This window comes from Phodopus roborovskii, unplaced genomic scaffold (genome assembly GCF_943737965.1).
Source record: "Phodopus roborovskii unplaced genomic scaffold, PHOROB, whole genome shotgun sequence".
Taxonomy (NCBI): Eukaryota; Metazoa; Chordata; class Mammalia; order Rodentia; family Cricetidae; genus Phodopus; species Phodopus roborovskii.
In genome coordinates, this window is record NW_026125295.1 from 16,750,702 (window position 1) to 16,770,741 (window position 20,040).

At 43.6% G+C, this 20,040-nt stretch overlaps 1 protein-coding gene across 3 annotated transcripts in view; it reads right to left on the reverse strand.

Moving 5' to 3' along the window:
- Positions 1-985: 985 nt before the first annotated feature.
- The window catches only part of Cpne4 (copine 4), a 443,660-nt gene continuing 424,605 nt past the window's right edge, over positions 986-20,040 (reverse strand). For all 3 annotated transcript variants that reach the window (XM_051205851.1, XM_051205863.1, XM_051205859.1), the window contains exons 14-16: positions 13,958-14,091; positions 7,250-7,486; positions 986-1,579 (exon numbers count right to left, since the gene is read on the reverse strand). In XM_051205851.1, coding sequence (XP_051061808.1) covers positions 1,445-1,579; positions 7,250-7,486; positions 13,958-14,091 — 506 coding nt within the window. In that variant the 3' untranslated portion in view covers positions 986-1,444. The remainder of the gene's footprint in view (positions 1,580-7,249; positions 7,487-13,957; positions 14,092-20,040) is intronic.

A 20,040-nucleotide genomic window follows, 5' to 3' on the forward strand; every position in this document is an offset into this window, starting at 1 on the left:
AAGGTCTATAATTATAACTCTGGAAATTGTACAAGACATTTGATTTGCTTAATTATTACTGTCCCCTCACCCCCCCCAAAAAAAACCTACCCCAACAACACATTTCTTTTGCTTTGGGTACACTTTACCATTTTTCTGACCAAAACTAAGTTTCCCTTTGTGCCTTTTGTAGCTTATAAAATATTTGTTCATTTCTCTGAGAGAAGAAGATCAAGATTACCTTAGATTTGGACAAAACACCCCCACCCTACACAGTCATTTTTGCTTATGGAGGTTGCACTCAGGAGTAGTGAACGAGGCCAAAAGATGCCCTATAGCGAGCTCAATGATCAAGTGAGTAGAGCAGATACCTGGGGAGCCATGTTGCTATTTGGCATGGACAAGATTCCATTCAAGATCCAGGGAAGAATCTCAGGAAATAATTTCTAAGAACTGGAACCATCCATGTGACAAGCCGTGGTGCCTCTTTTAGCCAAGCAGGAGCAAGCCAGAGGGAGCACTCCTCAGTCTGGGTGGAGGAAGAGGTGTGACCACAAAGCAGTGAGACTAACATGAGGTGTACAGCTTCTGGAATCAGGCTCACTACTTTCTAGTCTCACCTCGGATGGAGATGGGCTGGCCCTCTATGCTGCTGGTGGGGAAGAGGTGCCCTTGGCAAGCAGGCTAGGAACTGCCCTGTTGGAGATGATCTCTACTGTGAAAGCCACAAATTCAGAACCTAACTGGTCCTCCCGCAGTGAAAGGAACGTATTAGCATCACTGAGGACCTTGTGAGACATGCAGACCCTCTGGCCCTGCATTGAAAAGCTCCATTAGAACAAGATTCTTGGGGAATTTATATATATGGTAGTATGTAAACACAGGCACTGGGCTAAATGACCCAGCTCCACTTCAAAAAGACTACCTCTAGGTAGGTAAATTTATTTAGTAAAGAGGCAATTCTCAGCAGGAAGGGATTATAGATAGCAACTGCAAAAACAGTGTGAGATTATTTTTTTTATTATTATTTTTAAACATGCAAAATACAGTCCATGCATCTGCCATTTGGAAAAATCTCTCTTCCTATAGGAGATTAAGCCAAATCCGTTTTGGCTATCAACATTCGAGAAATGTTTCAAAATGCTTTACAGTGTAAAGATAATAAGAAATTTAGCAAAATTTCAACAAACCGGTATAAAAATGGATACATATGCCATTTTATTTCAAGGCGACATGCTGTAAAGAGGATGTTATGACTGTATTTCAATGTAAAAAGTCTTTAACAATACAGATCAGGCCTTGGGGTTACACATGCAAAAAAAAAAAAAAAAAAGTCAGTTAAAAATCACCGAAACGTGCTATCTTTAAATGTATATTGTCGTTATCGTTATTTTTTTTTTTTAAATACAGGAATAGTAGTAAATCTTAGCGAACAGTGCTTCCGAACTGTGCAAAAGTGTGGAGTTCATGGTGCAAGTGTCCTGGAAGACTCATACACTTCCGATGAACACTTTGGTTTAATCCCTTTACCATTGTAATAGTCCACGACTTGATTGGGGACTTCAGCCAACACACTCTTTGCAAGGGCAGCTGGCGATGCCTGCAGGGAAGAAGAAAGGACCATGACTTAAAGCAGATGCAGACTCTGACTCCCACGTCTGAGCCCCGCTCTCAGCAGCTAGTTCCCAGTCACTCAGTCACCCAGCCACCCCAACACTCAGTGTCCTTGTTCTGTGTCTGCAAATGTAAGGACCCATCTGAAAATGAACTTTCCTGCAGGCTTTTGTATTTTTTAAGTTGCCATTTGGTTTTAAACATGTGCCAGTCACTATGCCAGAAGCAGTGGAACTATGGGAAATGTAGGAATCGCGAGGGGACTAGGCACGGCCAAATCAAATGCTTCTTCTTATAAGGTAACCTGCTGTAAATGCTACTAGTGACAGATATCACACTGCACCCATACTTCCTACCAGTATAACTGCTTAGAATGAAGCCAGAGCTCCTGAATGGGGACCCACATGCAGAAACAAAATTCATCTCCAATTTTCCCCTGGTTAGAAAGGTTAGAAAGCCCAAAACGATTTGATTTGCCAACTTCCTCGCCCCATCTAGGAATGACCACGTGACCCAGTTTTGCTCTGAGAGGTAAGTGGAAATTTCCTAGATGAATTTGTAGAACTCCTTATTTCTGCTTGCAGGGGACAGACCTAGTTGGCTCCATTTTCCTCTTCCTTTTCCCTCGAATGATGCTCTGACTCCTGGTAACTGCCCTTTTATCACAAGAACCATCAAAAGGGCCCATTGAGGGCTGACTTTCCCACAATCAAAAAGGGAGTTGTCTGAGCTACAGTCCCTAACATTAGTTACCTAAGAAGAAGCTGCTCACTCCTCATCAAAGAAGTTCCTTCTTGCAGCCTTCAGTTACAGGAAGTCCTAACTGGTCAAAATGAGCAATGGGTGCCCAGCCTCAGTTCATATAATTGCAACACAATCTCTACACCCAGATCCCAGGGAATGTCTTGGAAGAGGGGTTGGGAAGAGTATAAGAATGAGTGGGCCAGACAGTGTCTTTTATGTCTGAGAGGGGAACTGTGCTACTTATTTCTCAACAATATGGTCGCCTAAATGAGAGCAGAAGGCCAGTGCCACTTGACATGCCACTGGATAGGTGGGAACTAGATGAAGGACTACAGGCAATTAATGGCTGTTGAGAGAACGAGAACCAGTCTTTTCCAGGGTTGAGCTCCCCAGTAGATTATCAAACCCCACGTGGTAGGCCCTAAATACATACAAATGGGTGGTGGACACTGAACTCAGGTCTGCACCGGACGTACTTTACAGACCGAGTCATTTCTCTAGCCCCAGTTTTAATGAACCTGAATGCAAATATTCACACATGGCTAGTGCCACCTGGTGCTTGAGAAAGCACCGGTCCTGAGGAGGACCCTCTTGCATATCTGTGCTGGTGCACACACATAGCTGTAGGAGCAAGAGTTGGATGGGAAAGAGACAAAAACCACAAAATCAGTTGGTAACAGCAATAACATGGACAGTATACACTAACCACTTCCATGGACCAGGCATCATACCCAAACTCTACCTTCTACCATCCAATGCATCTGTAGCATTTGCCGTATCTTACTGAAAGTCTGTGTCGCGGAGGGGTTAAGCAATTTTCCCAGAGTCACATAGCTCGAAGTCTGGGCCTGTGCACTTTAAAGGGCTGTGTTACCATGCAGAGAAGCAAGAGGCTACTGGTGTGTGTGTGTGTGTGTGTGTGTGTGTGTGTGTGTGTGTGTGTGTGTGCGCGTGTGTGAAATATCAGCTCCTCGCCTCCCTTTTATTTATGGCTTATTGAATTTTGAGTAGATTAGTTTGGATAATGAAATGCTTTTTAAAATCTAATTTGAACTCCATGACGATGAGGTAGGAGAAAATGCTCCCAGTGCTCTGCCCGTGTCACCCCAGAGAGGCTGGAAATGCCCAGCACAGATCACACGAGGGGCATCATGTCCTTGTCCTGCCTGGGGCAATTCTCTCATGGAACAATCCCACAATTCCCCTGTCTCCAGTTCCCCTTTAGTTCCTGTCGATCCTCTTTTTCAATGCTTAGCTTAAGCTGGAAGGCTTTCCCTGTGAGTCGGTCCCTGCTTTGAAGTCCTTTGAAGGGTATAAGACTTGAGAGCTGCGGGCAACATGTAACTTCATGCAGCTCAGGACAGGGACAAAGGCAACCCAACTGCAATAACAAACTGACTTAACATTCAGAGACTTTTCCTTCGCAGTTGGCTTTTGGAATTCAATGGCATGGATCTCAGACATAAACTGTTGATCACAATGTCATGCTGCAATGTCAGAATGTTAGACAGAGCTGGGCAGGTGGTTCATTCAGTAAAGCGCTTGCCGTGTAAGCATGAAGACCTGAATTTTAGGTCCCCAGCATTCATGTAGACACCTGGGTACATGTGCCTATGCTCTTGTCATTGAAGTGCTGTGGTGTGGTGAGGTGAGGTTGGGAGGGGACAGGCAGACCCTTGGGGTTCATTGCCAGTGAGGACATTGAGCTTGTGTTCAGTCCAAGACTCTGTCTCAAAAAGAAGGTGGTTAAGTGATAGAGGAAGACCCCTAATGTCAATACCTGACCTCCATATACACATGCATACCTACTTATGTGTACATGCACATATGTACACATATATACATATACCACACACACATACACACACACACACACACACACACACACACACACACACACTGGGCACAATTGTAAGTTATCCCCATCTGCCCATGGACTGCTTAACATGTATGTTTTCTGCTAATATCCTTGTCCTAAATATGCAAGTCTCCAGAAAATTCTCCCAAGTCTATCCTCATGTTTTATGAGCTCACTCGGGACCAGTGTGTTGTGAGCAGAGGAACCCTGAGTGTGGGAAGTCCGGAGTCAATGTGCATTGTTGACATGGGTCTGGCTATGTAAAGGATCCTAAATGCCTCAGTCTCATGGGAATAGCAAAGTCTTTCCTGGGTGAAGCTCAGAGGGAGGTATGAATAAGGATCTTGATAATGTGTACAGAAAATGCCCATCACAACTCCTCCCTATCATATTTACAGTCCGAAGTCTGAACTCTACACAGGCTGCCTCTACCTTGATTTCCTTTACCTAGCTCCGTGTTCAGTTGCTTCTGAGGTACTGTAGCCCCCACCAGAGAACCAAGTCCAACCCACCCCAACTTCTCCATGTGTCTGTATGTCTGTCCTTTCTTCATTCCCTTGCTGACCCAGTCAGGCCTCTCTGGGAGCCGCACTGGATGAGGAGCCAGTGTGTCCGGTGTACGCTTTATGCAGTAAATACACCACGAATCTGACAGTAGGGTGCTCAATAGTGGTTAGCATCTCTTTGTGACTGGATGGCATTGCTCTTGTGTGTGTTACACAATGGCAAGTGTGATGGTTAGTTTTAAATGTCAACTTGGTGGTGGTGCATCTACTTTTATTTGGCCTGGGTGATGGAAGGCCAGGTAAGTCTTTACAAGAACAGCCTTCCCTCTATCTCCGAGGCATTAGGACCAGAGGGTACCATGTGACACAGTTGCAGCAAACCGAGACAGCCCCAGCACACCCATCCGTGAAGACAAGGCCAGATCTTTGTGATGCCACACTTTGCTGTCCATAGCAGACAGCTTGAGAGCTTGGGGAGCCTCAGATACTTTTTTTTTTTTTTTTAAACAAACCTCCAGGGGAAAGCGAAAGATGGGATGGGTGTTGGGACAGTTGCTCTTCCCCCACAACCTTGCCCCCAGATCTCGTGGTGAGATCAGCTTTTGCTGCAAGTTGAAAATGTCCTCTACACTCAGCTCTGCAGCAGGGGATTGATTTCCTGCCTGCTTAATGATTTTAATTACACTGTGGCCCTCTTTAAGAGAGAAGAGTGATCACGCTGCGGTATGGTGATGGACAGCTCAGGGAGCCCTGGGGTGTACAGTCCCGTCCATAGACGTTGGACAGGTAATGGAATCTAAGGTTCAGGTGAGGCTGTGTGGCAGATACTACTTCTAAATGACCTCTGGAAAGCCTGTCAAGGGAGACAGGTGCAGGCAGTCATGCCTGGAAAACACAAGAGAATATCGCTGTCCCTGAGATTGCCAATACTAGTGTGACTGGGATCCCAGACTGCATTTGATGTGCTAGGGCACAGCTGAGAAACTGGCTGTGAAGAATGTTGGAAACTCATTTGAGTGGGAGTCTTTGGAGCAGAATGGCTTTTCCAAATAAGCATCTAGTGGGAGAGAGCCTACATTGGATGGTACGGCACTATGCCTCCCTCTCTGTGGCTTCAGTGGCATTAGAGCCCCCATATAGGGAAGGACTGTTGTGAAAGCTAACAGGGGTGTTTCCAGAAGGGATACACAGCATTCACGGTTCAGGTGACAGAGGAGAAACTGTAAAGGACACCGAGGACATGGGGTGCTTCCTCCTGATAGGAGCTCAAGTCTAGCCCCCTCCTTTGGAATTGTGGCAGCAGCAGAGCAGAATCCAGCACTGTGGTGGATAGCAGAGGCTGGGGATGGGCTCTGTGATTGGACAATGCTTACAAGGGCCTACAAATTAAAGGATACTGGAGACTCTCTCTGGCCACCTACAATACTCCCATGGTCTCCCAGACAGTTTGGGTATCTCTGGAAAGGCCTTTTATGAACCCAAGAAAGACTTAATGTCAGTTCTCACAGCTTCCCTAAGGGGTTGGGGGCACAGTTGTGGAAATTTCAATGTATTTCTGTCTCCATGGACCTGATAATTATCCCCAAATTGGAGATGTGGGTAGAGTGTTATGAGAACTTTCTCAGCATTAGACTAGGATATTATCTAAAGCAGTGGTTCTCAAACTGTGAGTTGTGACCCCCTTGGGGACAGTCAAGCAACCCTTTCACAGGGGTCACCTAAGAACATCTTTGGAATAAAACAGGTATTTACATTATGATTCATAACAGTAGAAAAATTACAGTTATGAAGTAGCAATGAAGATAATTTTGTCGTTGAGGGTCACCGCATGAGGAACTGTATTAAAGGGTTCCAGCATTAGGAAGGTTGAGAACCACTGATGTAGAGGGTTTGCTCCAGCCAACTGGGGAACACAACTCTGCTTTGCTGATTACTATGGACAATAGTCCACAATTGTACAAACCACGGATATGGGTGACTTCTGGCTAGCAGAGACGTGATTCAAAGACAATATAAAGTTTGTATGTTCTTCCTTATGAGCCAGTCTGCTTTGACAAGCTTATTCCAGTATTTTTCCCCTCACTGACCATACTAAACTGCCTTATTATTTATCATTACTAGTTTGATCATCTTGCTCCTGAGTGACCAGACTAAATGGCCAATGCTGTTCCCTATACAGGGTGTCTATCATTCAGCAAACAGCAAACAGGTAATCTTGTGATAGGCTGAACTTATCCTTGCTATTTTTTCAGGTATCCCTGAGCAAGCTGCCCAAATGTCTGTGGCAACCCTGAAGGAACCAGAGGTCTTAAACTTCCTGAGTGAAAGAGAAGCATTTGGAAAACTTTGGCAACCACAGTCACTATGACTTGTTATTTACAACTCAGTATATGCTCCTTTCCCCAAATAGCTGTGATCTGTATATCCTTCCTATAGGATTTGTTCGGCCTAGGCAGGGTCTGCTGATGCTGCTTCAAGGATAACAGGCCACTCCCAACACTGGGAGTATGGGAGAGATATGAGGATGCCCCATGATGTCTATGCATACGTGTTTGAAGTTCCGGAAGGGCACAAACTGGACGATGTCTCGAAGGACAGGCTCTCCCTTGGGGGACCTTAGAATTCCATCATCACCGTCCAGCATCTGCATGTCACTGAAGTCAGCATTCCCCACTCCCACGATGATGACTGACATGGGGAGGTGGGAGGCATGGACGATGGCCTCCCGGGTGTCAGCCATGTCTGTGATGACACCGTCTGTCAGGATCAGCAGGATGAAGTATTGCTTCAGGAATCAGATGGCAGGTAATGATGAGGGGTGTGGTAGGGGAGAAAATGACAATACAGTACCCATTAGACATCTGTATCTAGGTGACCTCCTTGCAGAGTGACAACAGGCATTTTTGTTGGTTTGTTTAAACATTTTTTAAAGAAAGATCTAATGGAAAAACAAAATAACCTGGCCACCTCTGTGGGCTCCTTACTGGGCATCATCAACTATCAGCATATTGCCAATCTTGCTTTATTTGTTGTTCACACTTACCTACTTCATAAGTGTATTTTTGAAGCATATTCCATATATTACAGCACTCCTATAACATGTGCAAAAACTAATAAAAATACTATCCTATACATGAAACTAAAATTTATAACCCCAAATCATTGGATAAAAAAGACAGGCTATTTCTGTTTTCTGTGCACAAAGCTTCATCAATTGCTTTCAATTTCTGCCCTAAACTAACCTGTGCTCTCAAACAAAACAAAACAAACAAAAAAACACCACACAGGAGTTCATCCCCTGATGACCCACATTTCAAAGCACTGGATTCTTTCCTCGGGGGCTCCCCAAAGCAAATTCTAAGCTACCCTCCACCAGTTCCCAAAGTTCCGTCTCCTTTAATATTTATTTATTTGTATCTATCAACTTGGTTAGTGGGTTGGTGGTTTGGGTTCTGGATGACAATTATATCTCCACTCCTGGACTGACAAATCCTGAGCATCCCCACATCTGCTAACCCTTACATCAACTTCACTTTAGTTTACCCTGCTCACAGCCAAACCAGGGCTGGGCATCATTCATTACCATTCCACTTAGGACACTGTGTGTTTCAGAGTCCACCTCCTTCCAGCCTGTCTGTTCCTCCTCTGCCTTTCCATTGACTTTAGAGAGACCTCAAGACCCTTGTTGCCTCCACATCTTTTCAGGTTCTCAGCTAATACCTCTCTGATCTGTGCTTCAGGTCAACCACAGACAAGTTTTGAGCCTCTGCAAGGAAGCCCTGAAGGCTTAAGGTCATGAACAGAGGCACAGTGGTTGTAGCTTAATTATAACAATCTTACTGACTGGTATAGACGAGATCGGGGGCGTTCAGGGTTGTATGGCCATCAACTTACTGATGGTTACAAAGCTCAGGGTAGGTAGAAAGCAGGGGAGTGGGAGTCAAGAGAACTGCATCCAAAGCCTTATTCTGTGAGACTTGGAATATTCTGTGTGCCTTGGTATCGGCTTCCTTATTTCTCAAAAGACAAGAACGACAAGATCATTAAATATGGTCTCCTTCAGATTAAGGGTCTTTGAAAATGTACAGCTGTACTGTCTAGCATAGTAGTTGCCAACCTCATGAGAATACAGAGCCTTTCAAATGTGACCAGAGTAAGAGAGGAATTGAATTTTAAATTAAAAATGGATGCCCAATTCAGTTATTGAACACTTTTTAACTATGCTTAGAACAAATCAAAGAATTGATTTTTTTTTAATCCATCAACTTATAATATCTAAATAACGATGAAGTATTGGAGATAACTTAGCACCCACATTGAGATGCCATTAAATGTAAAATACACAAATATTTTAAAGTATTAGTACAAAATATCCAAAGTATTTCATTCATAATTTTATATGAATCAGATGCTAAAATGACAAAATGCTTAGTTGGGCTTTATTATTCATAAAGAATATTATAATGGATCTCCTTGCTTCTTTTTGCTTTTTTAAATGTGTTTACTACAACATTTAGAATTGTATTGAGGACTTGTACTGTATTTCCCTTGGCCTATGATGGTGGAAAGTTCTGCTAGGGGGCAGGGCTAGTCAAGTGTCAATGTGATGGTTCTCCTAGTACACACGTGAAAGACATCCTGGCCCTTGGTTTATAGTCTCCCTGTCCCCTCTCCATGTGGAGAGGCTGCCACGGGGCTCAGCTGAGGTGGGGATTGGAGTGAAGACTCTGTACCCATCAGTGCAGGAAGATCCATTGGAAGTGAATGACGATGTTGTCTATCATTCTATGCTAGCATAACTGTGAGATGGGAGGGAGGAGGGGTAGGGAGACGAAACACAGGCCAAACCCAAGAGAACATTCCTCAGTCCCTACAATACTCCTGATCATTGAAGGAACTAAGTGAGGGAGGCTAAGACACTCTAGGAAGAGGTATTAACTTGGTAGCAGAGCACTTGTCAAACACAAGAAGTCCTGGTTTGGTCCTCAGCTTTACAAAGGCTAGTACATGAATAAGAGTGACCGTATTTTCAACTCACTACAACAACAAAAGCCGAGAACTCTCTGGAGTCAAGAGAGCATGAATGTTCTAGAATTTGTTTCCTCCAGGTTTAATATATGAACCTTAATAAGCTACAGACTACTACTGTATTGAACCAGATGGAAATTTTCAAATGAAGTTGTCACAATAGCTCATTCCAAAGTCAGGCCAGGAGAATGCTCGTGTGAACTACTATCATCTATGGTTATACCTGAGGTCTACTGAGGGGCACTTTTTACCCCTAGAAGAATTCTACAATATCAAAGAGAAAAATCCTAACACAATTTTCCTGGGAAGCTTAACTTCATGCTCTTTGGGAGTAGTAACAAGGGACCCAAGAAGAGACCTCTAGGGAAAGGATAAATTAAACACATAGCCAAGAGGGGTCATTTATCTGGTGTCTTATTTGTAGATGCTTCTTACATGTGTTCTGTGTTTTGACTGTTTCAATCACTTCAACAATGGACTCACCTGGCCCCAGGGGTGTGAGTGACAGCCATGACCTCATGTTGGCTTGTATTAGCACAGAATCCACACCTGTCTTTGTGCAGTTGTCCCTTTACTTTTGTAGGCCCTGGTACCCCAGTGGTACTGAAAGCATCTACTCTTAAAATCAAGCTGCAGGAATTTCCAGAGATTTCTCTGATACGCTTTACAACAGAGGAAAGGAGACAGGCTTTCTCAATTCCCCTTGTCCAGATTTGGCAAGAATGTGCTTTTAGTTTCATTTTTTAAAAATCTATTTTAGGGGCTGGAGAGACAGAACTTATGTATCTCAGGATGGCCTTGAATAAACTATGTAGCTGAGGATGACCTTAAACTTATAATCACCCTGTCTCCGCTTCCTGAATACTGATATTATGGGTGTCCTCCACCAGACCTACTTTATGGGTGTCCTCCACCAGACCTACTTTATGTGGTACTAGGGATTGAGTCCAAAGCTGTGTGTGCTAGCTAAGCACTCTGACCACTGAGTTACATTGCCAACCCCTCAGTTATGTTTTCAAAAGATCAGTCTGCTTCCTGCATGAAGCACAGAGCCCACTTAGGATTTGCTTTGGTCTATGTGAAAACAGTTGTTGGTCCAGAACAGACAGTAGCCACAAAGGTACTAAGAGGTGATAACACTTGGGATATAGTTTGAAAATAGACTAGTGTCATAACTCTCTGATGAATTGGATGGGGGTGTCTTAGTAGGATTTCAAGATGGCACCCAACCACCCTCACTTCCTTAGTTAATGGCCTCATGTTGTCTTTTCCCACACTGAATTGGAATGTCTGTGCAATCAGTAGGGTATTATGAGATGATGGAGTGAGACTTCTGTACTAAGTTATGAGACACAGTTACTTCTTTGCCTTCTCTTGGCTTACTTGAGCACAGCTAGCTGCAATGCCATGGGAAGCTTTAGTAGTTCTTCTGAACAATGAAGAAATGAGGTTTCTGATCAGAAACCAGCAACTACATGGCAGGCATGTATCTTACTTAACTGCAACCTTGGGAGATCTAATCCAGGGCTATACAGGCCAGCTGTGTTTGCATCTCTGATCCACAGGAAAGGTGGAAAGTTTGTTGTGGTTTTAACTTGGTTGAGGTTGTCTGTCATTCAGCAACAGGAAATGAGAAAAAGAAAAGACATGGGGGTAAGCCAAGGACCCCAGATTACTTCAAGGTCATAGTCTAAGTGACTAGTTGCATGATGAAAGTGCAGAAATGGGGAAGACAGGAATGCTGGGAAGGAAGGACCATCAGGTTTGTGGGAAGGCACTGGTGGGAGGAGAAAGAGTTTGAGGGAGAAAACTAGGTTCATGGAGACAACCAAGGACTATGATTTGGACTCTGCATGAGTGCCATTCAACATCCAGATGAAGATATTGATAATAGCTGAATGATGACAAGGCAAGTTGGATTAATGATCTCTTTTTTACAGTGATAGCATTCTAGAGGTATATGAGGCCATGCCAATGAACAAGATCACCCCAGGTAGAGAGCAGAGGAGATATAGCATTGAGCAGTGAGGAGGAGGAGAAGGAGGTGAGGGAGGAAGAGGAGGAAGCAGAAATAGAGACCAAGAGGGTGGTTGGTGAGGCAACAGGATGGAATGTCTTCAGAGGGATGCTGGTGAAGAAACTCCCACAGGGTTGTGGGGACAAACTAGTGGGAGGAGAGGTGGAGAGAAGCAAAGCAGCTTACTTTCAATGAATTTGCTGCACAGGGTTACAACACTAGGGGCAGGTGCTAAAGGGCAAAGTAGGGTTAAGCCGTTACAGCTTTGGATTAAATGGGAGATACTGCAGGAGTGTCTACATGAGGGAGGACAATGGTTCAGTCTCTGGATAACTGAGAGAGGATGTGTCCCACGGCACAAAAGTAGTGGCTGACATTTGGTAGCAGGTCCTCAATCCAGCCTAACAGAAGCAAGCATGGGGCAGTGCAAGCAGGTCAGGGCAATTATTGCAAGATAAGGGTGGAGTGTTATCTTCTTTATGCAAATGTGGCATCCTGGAAACCAGGTTTAGGTTACACAGAGCTTTCAGACAGCTGTAGTGTCACTCCATCTGAAAAAAAAAATCATAGTGCTAGATAGAAACATACTGATACCATTAAATAACACACAGGAAAGGTATTGTGGTGACATATTTACTTCTAAAATGTCAAAGGGAAGGTTTAGTGGCCAAAAAACTCTAGGTATCAGCATGTCTCTACCCCCAAGTGAATGCTGGGTTTGTAGACATACACAATCATGCCTGGATTTTGTAGAGGTGCTGTGAGTTCAAATTCACTTTCTCATGGTTACATAGCAAACACTCATTGACATTGAGTGGTTTCCTAGCCCTTCTACTACTCTTATTTAAGAGGCATGCTGCGTCTACCTCTAGTCTAGGTATATTGGAAAACAAGCTTAGTTTTGGACTTGTTTTTTTCACTGGGACAGGAGATGAGTCCGGTACAACTCAGTAAACAGTGGCGTCCATTATTGGGTGTCTGTGTTCAGGCAAAGGGGCAGGCAATTGTGTCAACCCTGAGCTCTACATCCTGGCAGAGTTGGATTTCATTAACTCCTCTGTTTCTCAGATGGAGAGATTGAAGATAGAGAAGTTCAGCCTTTTAGAAAAACTAGAATTGGAACTCCTGGAGGATTCCACTACTCTGGTGCAGCCCTCACCAGTGGTGACCTGCCTGCCAGCTGGACTGCTCCCACCTTCTGAATTCTGTTTCCCCAAGACCCACTCTGATGCCCAACCCCTTCCATCTCCTCATCCTTCTAGCAGCCAGCCTTTTCCCACAACTCCAGCAGACTCCATTGGCCCAGGTACAGTCCCCAGGAGTTGGAAGATTAGGTGAGTGACCTTCCTCCCAGCTAAGCTGCTCCACTCCCCAGACCCTGATCCCCAGGGCATATCCCATGGCCCTTCCACTTGCCCACAGCCCCAGCAGCTTCACTGGAGGCAAGGCTTGTCTCCCACTACCTGCTAACACTCCTTAGAGTCTGCCTAACAACCTCAGACTGCATACCTTCCTTGGGCTCCAGATTCTGGCCTACAACTTTGGAAGAAGATGTAGGCTTTACTAGAGGCCTGGCTTGTGTTAGGAACCCCATGTAAGACACCACCCACTGTCCCATAGCACCCCTAAAGCCCACCCAACGACCCTACACTGCACCCCTTCTTCCAGGCTCCATATTCTGATCTACAGTTTCTGAAGAACACTATACCAGAGGCCAGGCTGATTCTAGGGACCCAAGGCCCCCCAAATCTCAGTGAAGACATCCTACTGGACATGAAGACTCGCCAGTCACCAGAGCTATTGGCCACTTAGGCCAGAAGACCAGAGAGGAAACAGAAATCAAGGAACAAAACACCTATCCAACAAAGACAAAAGGAGGAATCAACACCTGAACTTATAACCATCCCAAATCCAGATGCCAAAACACCACTGTAAGAACACAGCCACTAACAGAAAGGGCAATATGGCACAACCAGAACCCAGTTATCCTATGACAGCAAGATTTGACTATTCCAAATGCAGCTGAAGCCACAAGATGCAAAGTAAATAAATTAATTAATAAATAACAATGAAACAGTAAAATCAACAATACATTAATTTAAAAACAAAAGAAAACCTAGAATTGATTGCCAGGCTAGAATGGGTGAGGTGACCAGTATTAGAATGAGGCAGGGTAAACCCCTGCTATGAGTAGCCTGTCCCTCTCCTTACCGATGCCTCCTTGGTGTTGGTCTCCTCTGAAGCTGACTTGGCAACCTTCTGAATGATGGGAGCAATGTTGGTGGGACCATAAAGCTGGAGCTTGGGGAGGCAGCTCTGATAGGCTTCCACGACTCCTTGAATTCCTGAAGCGAGATTTGAAAAACCAACACTTCCATAGTCCCTCCAAATGGAGTTGCATACTCACAAAAACAAACTTATCTGTACCACATGCAGACTTGACTTTTTTTTTATTTATTCTTCTCTTACACAATATATCTTCCTCCCCACTCCTTCTAGTTCTCTCCCCACCCTGTTCCTTTTCCCCTAGATCCAGTCTCCTCCATATTCCTTCAGAAAAGAGCAGGCCTCCCAATGACATCAACCAGACGCAATGAGACTAGGCACAAACTCTGGAGAAGGAAACCTGGAATGAGGAAAAGGATCCCAGGAGCAGTCAAAAGAGTCAGAGACACCCCACTCCCACTGTTAGAAGTCCCAGGAAACCACAAGCTAATAGGCACAGGGTACAGACACATGCAAGTTCTTAAGGCAAAGGGGGATTTGAGGTCAGTATATTGCTGCCTCTCCTCGCCCCCCCACTTAAATCAAATTAAAAGGAGCCAAGTCAAAAGCAACTGTTTCCACAAACTTTGCTTCACTTAAGCCTTTATTAGATCACCATAGCTTAAGGAGGCAGAGGCTGCACCCATTTTATAGGTGAAAAAGTAGAGGCTTAGAGAGGTTACACAATCGGCCCTAGGTCTCAGAAAAACTAAGTTGCAGACTTATATATAAATCCAGGTCTTTGAGTTGAAAGAACCATCAAACAAGTTGATTTTAGGGTGTGGGTTGTCTCTCTCTCTCTTTTTTTTTTCTTTTTATGTTGCTGATTTTAGAGTAAACAGTGCCTGGACTGCCTGTAACTGTCCTGTGCACAGGAGAGCATCTCTCCAGATACTACATTCACTGAGGGAAAGCATCATGACTCACACACTTCTCTACTCCCCACCCCCCCAACACTGCTTGCAGCAATGTTGAGAACACAGCGAGTGTGTCATGAACAAGAAAACAGCCAGGCTGCACACAGGTGGGGAGTTAGGAGATAACTGATGCCAGTCACTCATTTAAAGAAGGCCATTCACCCTGAGGTCACAGGAACTCAGGAAATAGAAAAAGGCTGGGATTCTGCTGAGAGAGGCAGCTCTGCCTGAGCTGTTCTTCAGATGGGATGGGTTCTGACCACATTTCATGCTACAGTCTGGCCCCACAGAATTCCACTGCCAATAAATTGCCATTTGGAAATCCATTTTATTCACATGGATGCTGTTGGTGCCCATGTGACTTTTGCTTTCTCGGACTTCGGCTCATCCTTCTATCCTTCTTGGTACCGAAGCAGCACACTGCTCCAGATTCTGACTTAGGGATCCACAGGGGTCACTGCTGAAGTTGCTCTCCACTGTCACCACATACAGCAAATCAGCTTGGGGACAATCTGAATGGGCAATTTCTGTTCTGCCTTATACTGTTTTCCAACCTTATTGAAAACACTCCATGCCTCCTTGGCTAGCCTGAAACACCAATGCCTGTCATTACAAAGGAAGATGCCAAATCTTTTCACAGTGTGGAGCAGAATCAAAGTGATGCCGAATGAACAGAAGCTCCTTTTTCTTTTGGCACACAAACCTAAGATTAGGAAGGTTGCTTTCCTTTCCAAAACCATCACACAGTTGAAGTTCAAGTGTGCAATGATGAACACTAGAGAATGCACCACAATCTCCCCCAGTGGGAACTACCTTACTGCTGCCCTGTGGCAGGAGCTCTCCCTGAACTGGAAGCTCAGGGTTTCAGCTAGGCTGGGATGTCTGCAGAACAGAGGAGTGATGGGGGAAGGAAGACTAGGGTATTGCAGATTATGTCTTTGAGGGTACTCTGTTCAGATCCAATGATATGGATACCATAGTCTTGGAGACTAAATGCTAAGTTCGTGAAAGAAATCACAGAATGTTCACCCTTCATGGTATAGCCCACTCCTTCCTCAATGAAAATGTGGAAATATGAACATTTATGCTCTAAAAATGCCTACCTTCACAGCCTTGTTATTGGTTACTTATTTGAAGCAGAATGTGTTATAATTATCACTGTCCCTTTAACATCATTTTTCTGTGAAATTATGTGTAGGCATTTCTGGCCAGGAGGAAACAAAATAACATGGACTAGACCAAGTCATTAAACCTTTGATCTCTGTCTTGCACGAAACCATGAAGATATTTGTTCAATGTCACTTTGGTCAATTTCCTGAAAGTGATTTCTGGGTTTCCCTCTCTCCTTAAATCTACCCAGAGAGGAAATTGAGGAAAATTTAGATGAAAAGTCGAGAAGGAGGACCCTACTTCGGAGACCTCTCGGAGCAACTCCGAACAAAGGAGACCTGACTATCCACGTGGGACCACCTGTAATTTCCACCGGCTTGGTCCCTGACCCCGCCTCCAGCCCTCTGCTGGAGTCCCAGGCCCCTCCCAGAGATCCGCCTATCTCTGCGGGTCCACTTGGAGTTCCTGCAGGCAAGATCCTTGACCCCCAAATCCGGGCCCTGCCAAAGAACGAGGTCTCAGCTGGAGAGCGCCAGTTTCCAGTGAGATCCCACTACCCTGCAAAACCTTCTCAAGTTCCAGTCCAGCCCTCGTCCTCTTCTGCCGGCTATTGGCCAGAGAGAAGCCTCCTAGAGAGCTTGGACCACACAGAGATACAGACATTGAATCTTTGATCCTCATAAGCCCATCTGGGAAGGACCATAGAGAGAGGGAAGAGACACCACCAACACCTACAGGAAGAAACTATGGGAAGAAGGCAATACAAGAGAACACCTAACAACAGAAAGACAAACATGACACCACCAGAATCTAGGGAATCTACACCAACTAGAATGGAACACAACAACAAAGCAGAGGAAGCAGAAGGGTACGACTTAAAAATCACCATCATAAAAATGATAGAGGCCCTCAAAGAAGATATGAGAAAATCCCTTAAAGAAATAGAGGAAAAAACAAACAAAAAAGTGGAAGAAATGAACAAATTCCTTAAGGAAAGTACAGAAAGCCAAGAAAAAACAATTAACCAGGTGAAGGAAACGGTTCAAGATTTGAAAACCGAAATTGAGAAAATAAAGGCAACACAAATGGAAGGAAAGCTGGAAATTGAAAAGCTGGGCAAAAAATCGGAAACCACGGACACAAGCATAACCAATAGAATTCAAGAGATGGAAAGAGAGAATCTCAGGCGCAGAAGATAAACTAGAAGAAATAGATTCATCGACCAAAGAAAACCATAAATCCAACAAATCCTTAACACACAATATCCAGGAAATGTGGGACACCATGAAAAGGCCAAACCTAAGAATAATAGGCATAGAGGAAGGTGAGGAAGCCCAGCTCAAAGGTGCTGAAAACATATTCAACAAAATCATCGAGGAAAACTTTCCAAATCTGAAGAAGCACATGCCCATGAAAGTACAAGAAGCATACTGAACCCCAAATAGGCTGGACCAAAGAAAAAAGACCCCTCGACATATAATAATCAAAACACCTAGCATACAGAATAAAGAAAAAATATTAAGAGCAGCGAAGGAAAAAAGGCAGGTAAAAAAAAAAGGCGGGCCCATCAAAAAAAAACCCCCCCTCCCCCTGGAGGCCCACCCCGAGGGGGGGGTGCTGGATAGATTTAAAAAAATTAAAAAAAGAAGGCCGCCCCCCCCCCCCTCTACTAAAAACCAACAAAACTCTCAGTCAATATAGATGGAGAGAACAAGATATTCAATGACAAAACCAGATTTTCCCAATATGTATCTACAAATCCAGCCCTACAGAAAGTATTGGAAGGAAAATTCCAACCCAAGGAAGGTAACTACGCCCACAAAAATGTAGGCAACAGATAATCCAACTACACCAGAAACCTAGGGTGAAGCAGAACAAATATATTCACAATACCACTGCCAACAACAAACCTAAACCAAACAAGCATCAACAATCAATGGACCTTACTCACCCTCAACATTAATGGTCTTAACTCACCTATAAAAAGACACAGATTAACAGAATGGATACGAAGACAGAATCCATCCTTCTGCTGCATACAAGAAACACATCTTAGCTCCAAAGATAGACATTACCTCAGGGTAAAGGGTTGGGAAAAGATTTTCCAATCAAATGGAAATAAGAAGCAAGCAGGCGTAGCTATCCTAATATCTAACAAGCTAGACTTCAAACCAAAACTAGTCAAAAGAGATGAAGACGGTCATTTCATATTCATCTCAGGAGAAATCCATCAACACAAAGTCTCAATTCTGAACATCTATGCCCCTAATACAAAGCTACCCACATTCGTAAAAGAAACACTACTAAAACTCAAAGCTCATATAAAACCTCACACACTTATAGTGGGAGACTTCAATACACCACTCTCAACACTAGACAGGACCACAAATCAGAAACTCAACAAAGAAACAAAAGAATTAACAGAAGTTATGTCTCAACTGGGGCTAACAGACATCTATAGAATATTCCATCCAAAGACAAAAGAATATACCTTCTTCTCTGCTCCACATGGAACCTTCTCTAAAATCGACCACATACTAGGAGACATAACAAACCTCAACAGATACAAGAGAATAGAAATAGTCCCCTGTATCTTATCGGACCACCATGCTTTAAAATTGGAATTCAACAACAATACAAATAGCAGAAAACCTGCAAACTCATGGAAACTTAACAATGTGCAATTGCACCACTCCTGGGTCAAAGAAGAAATAAAGAAAGAAATTAAAGACTTTCTAATATTCAACGAGAATGAGGATACAACATACCCGAACTTATGGGACACCTTGAAAGCAGTGCTACGAGGGAAGTTCATTGCACTAAGTGCCCATATGAAGAAAACAGAGGATAGTCACATAAATGAATTAACAGCGCAACTGAAAACCTTAGAACAGAGAGAAGCGAATTCACCCCGCAGGAGCAGACGCCAGGAAATAATCAACTTGAGGGCTGAAATCAACAAAATAGAAACCAGGAAAACAATACAAAAAATCAATGCAACAAAGAGTTGGTTTTTTGAGAAAATCAACAAGATTGATAAACCTTTATCCAAATTAACGAAAAAGCAGAGACAGAACATGCAAATTAACAAAATCAGAAACGAAATGGGGAACATAACAACAGACACAGAGGAAATCCAGACAATTTTCAGGTCATACTTCGAAAATCTGTATTCCACAAAAATTGAAAATTCAAAGGAAATGGACAAGTTTCTTGATAACTATCACTTACCAAAATTAAATCAAGAACAGACAAACAACTTAAATAGACCTATAACCCGAAATGAAATAGAAGTAGTCATCGAAAGCCTTCCAACGAAAAAAAGTCCAGGGCCAGATGGATTCAGTGCAGAATTCTACCAGACATTCAAGGAAGAACTAATACCACTACTCCTCAAACTGTTCCACAAGATAGAAACAGAAGGTTTATTGCCAATCTCTTTTTATGAGGCCACAATAACTTTGGTACCCAAACCTCACAAAGACACAACTAAGAAAGAAAACTACAGACCAATATCCCTGATGAACATCGATGCAAAAATACTCAATAAAATAATGGCAAACCGAATTCAAAAATACATCAGAGAAATCATCCACCATGATCAAGTAGGCTTCATACCTGGATTGCAGGGATGGTTTAACATACGAAAATCTATCAACGTGATCCACCATATAAACAAACTGAAAAAGAAAAACCATATGATTATCTCCCTAGATGCAGAAAAAGCCTTCGATAAAATTCAACACCCTTTCATGATAAAGGTATTAGAGAGGTCAGGGATAACAGGAACATACCTAAACATAATAAGAACAATATACAGCAAACCAACTGCTAACATCAAACTGAATGGAGAGAAACTTAAGCCAATTCCTCTAAAATCAGGAACAAGACAAGGCTGTCCTCTCTCTCCATATCTCTTCAATATCGTACTAGAAGTTCTAGCTAATGCTATAAGACAACAAAAGGAGATCAAGGGCATCCAAATTGGAAAGGAAGAAGTCA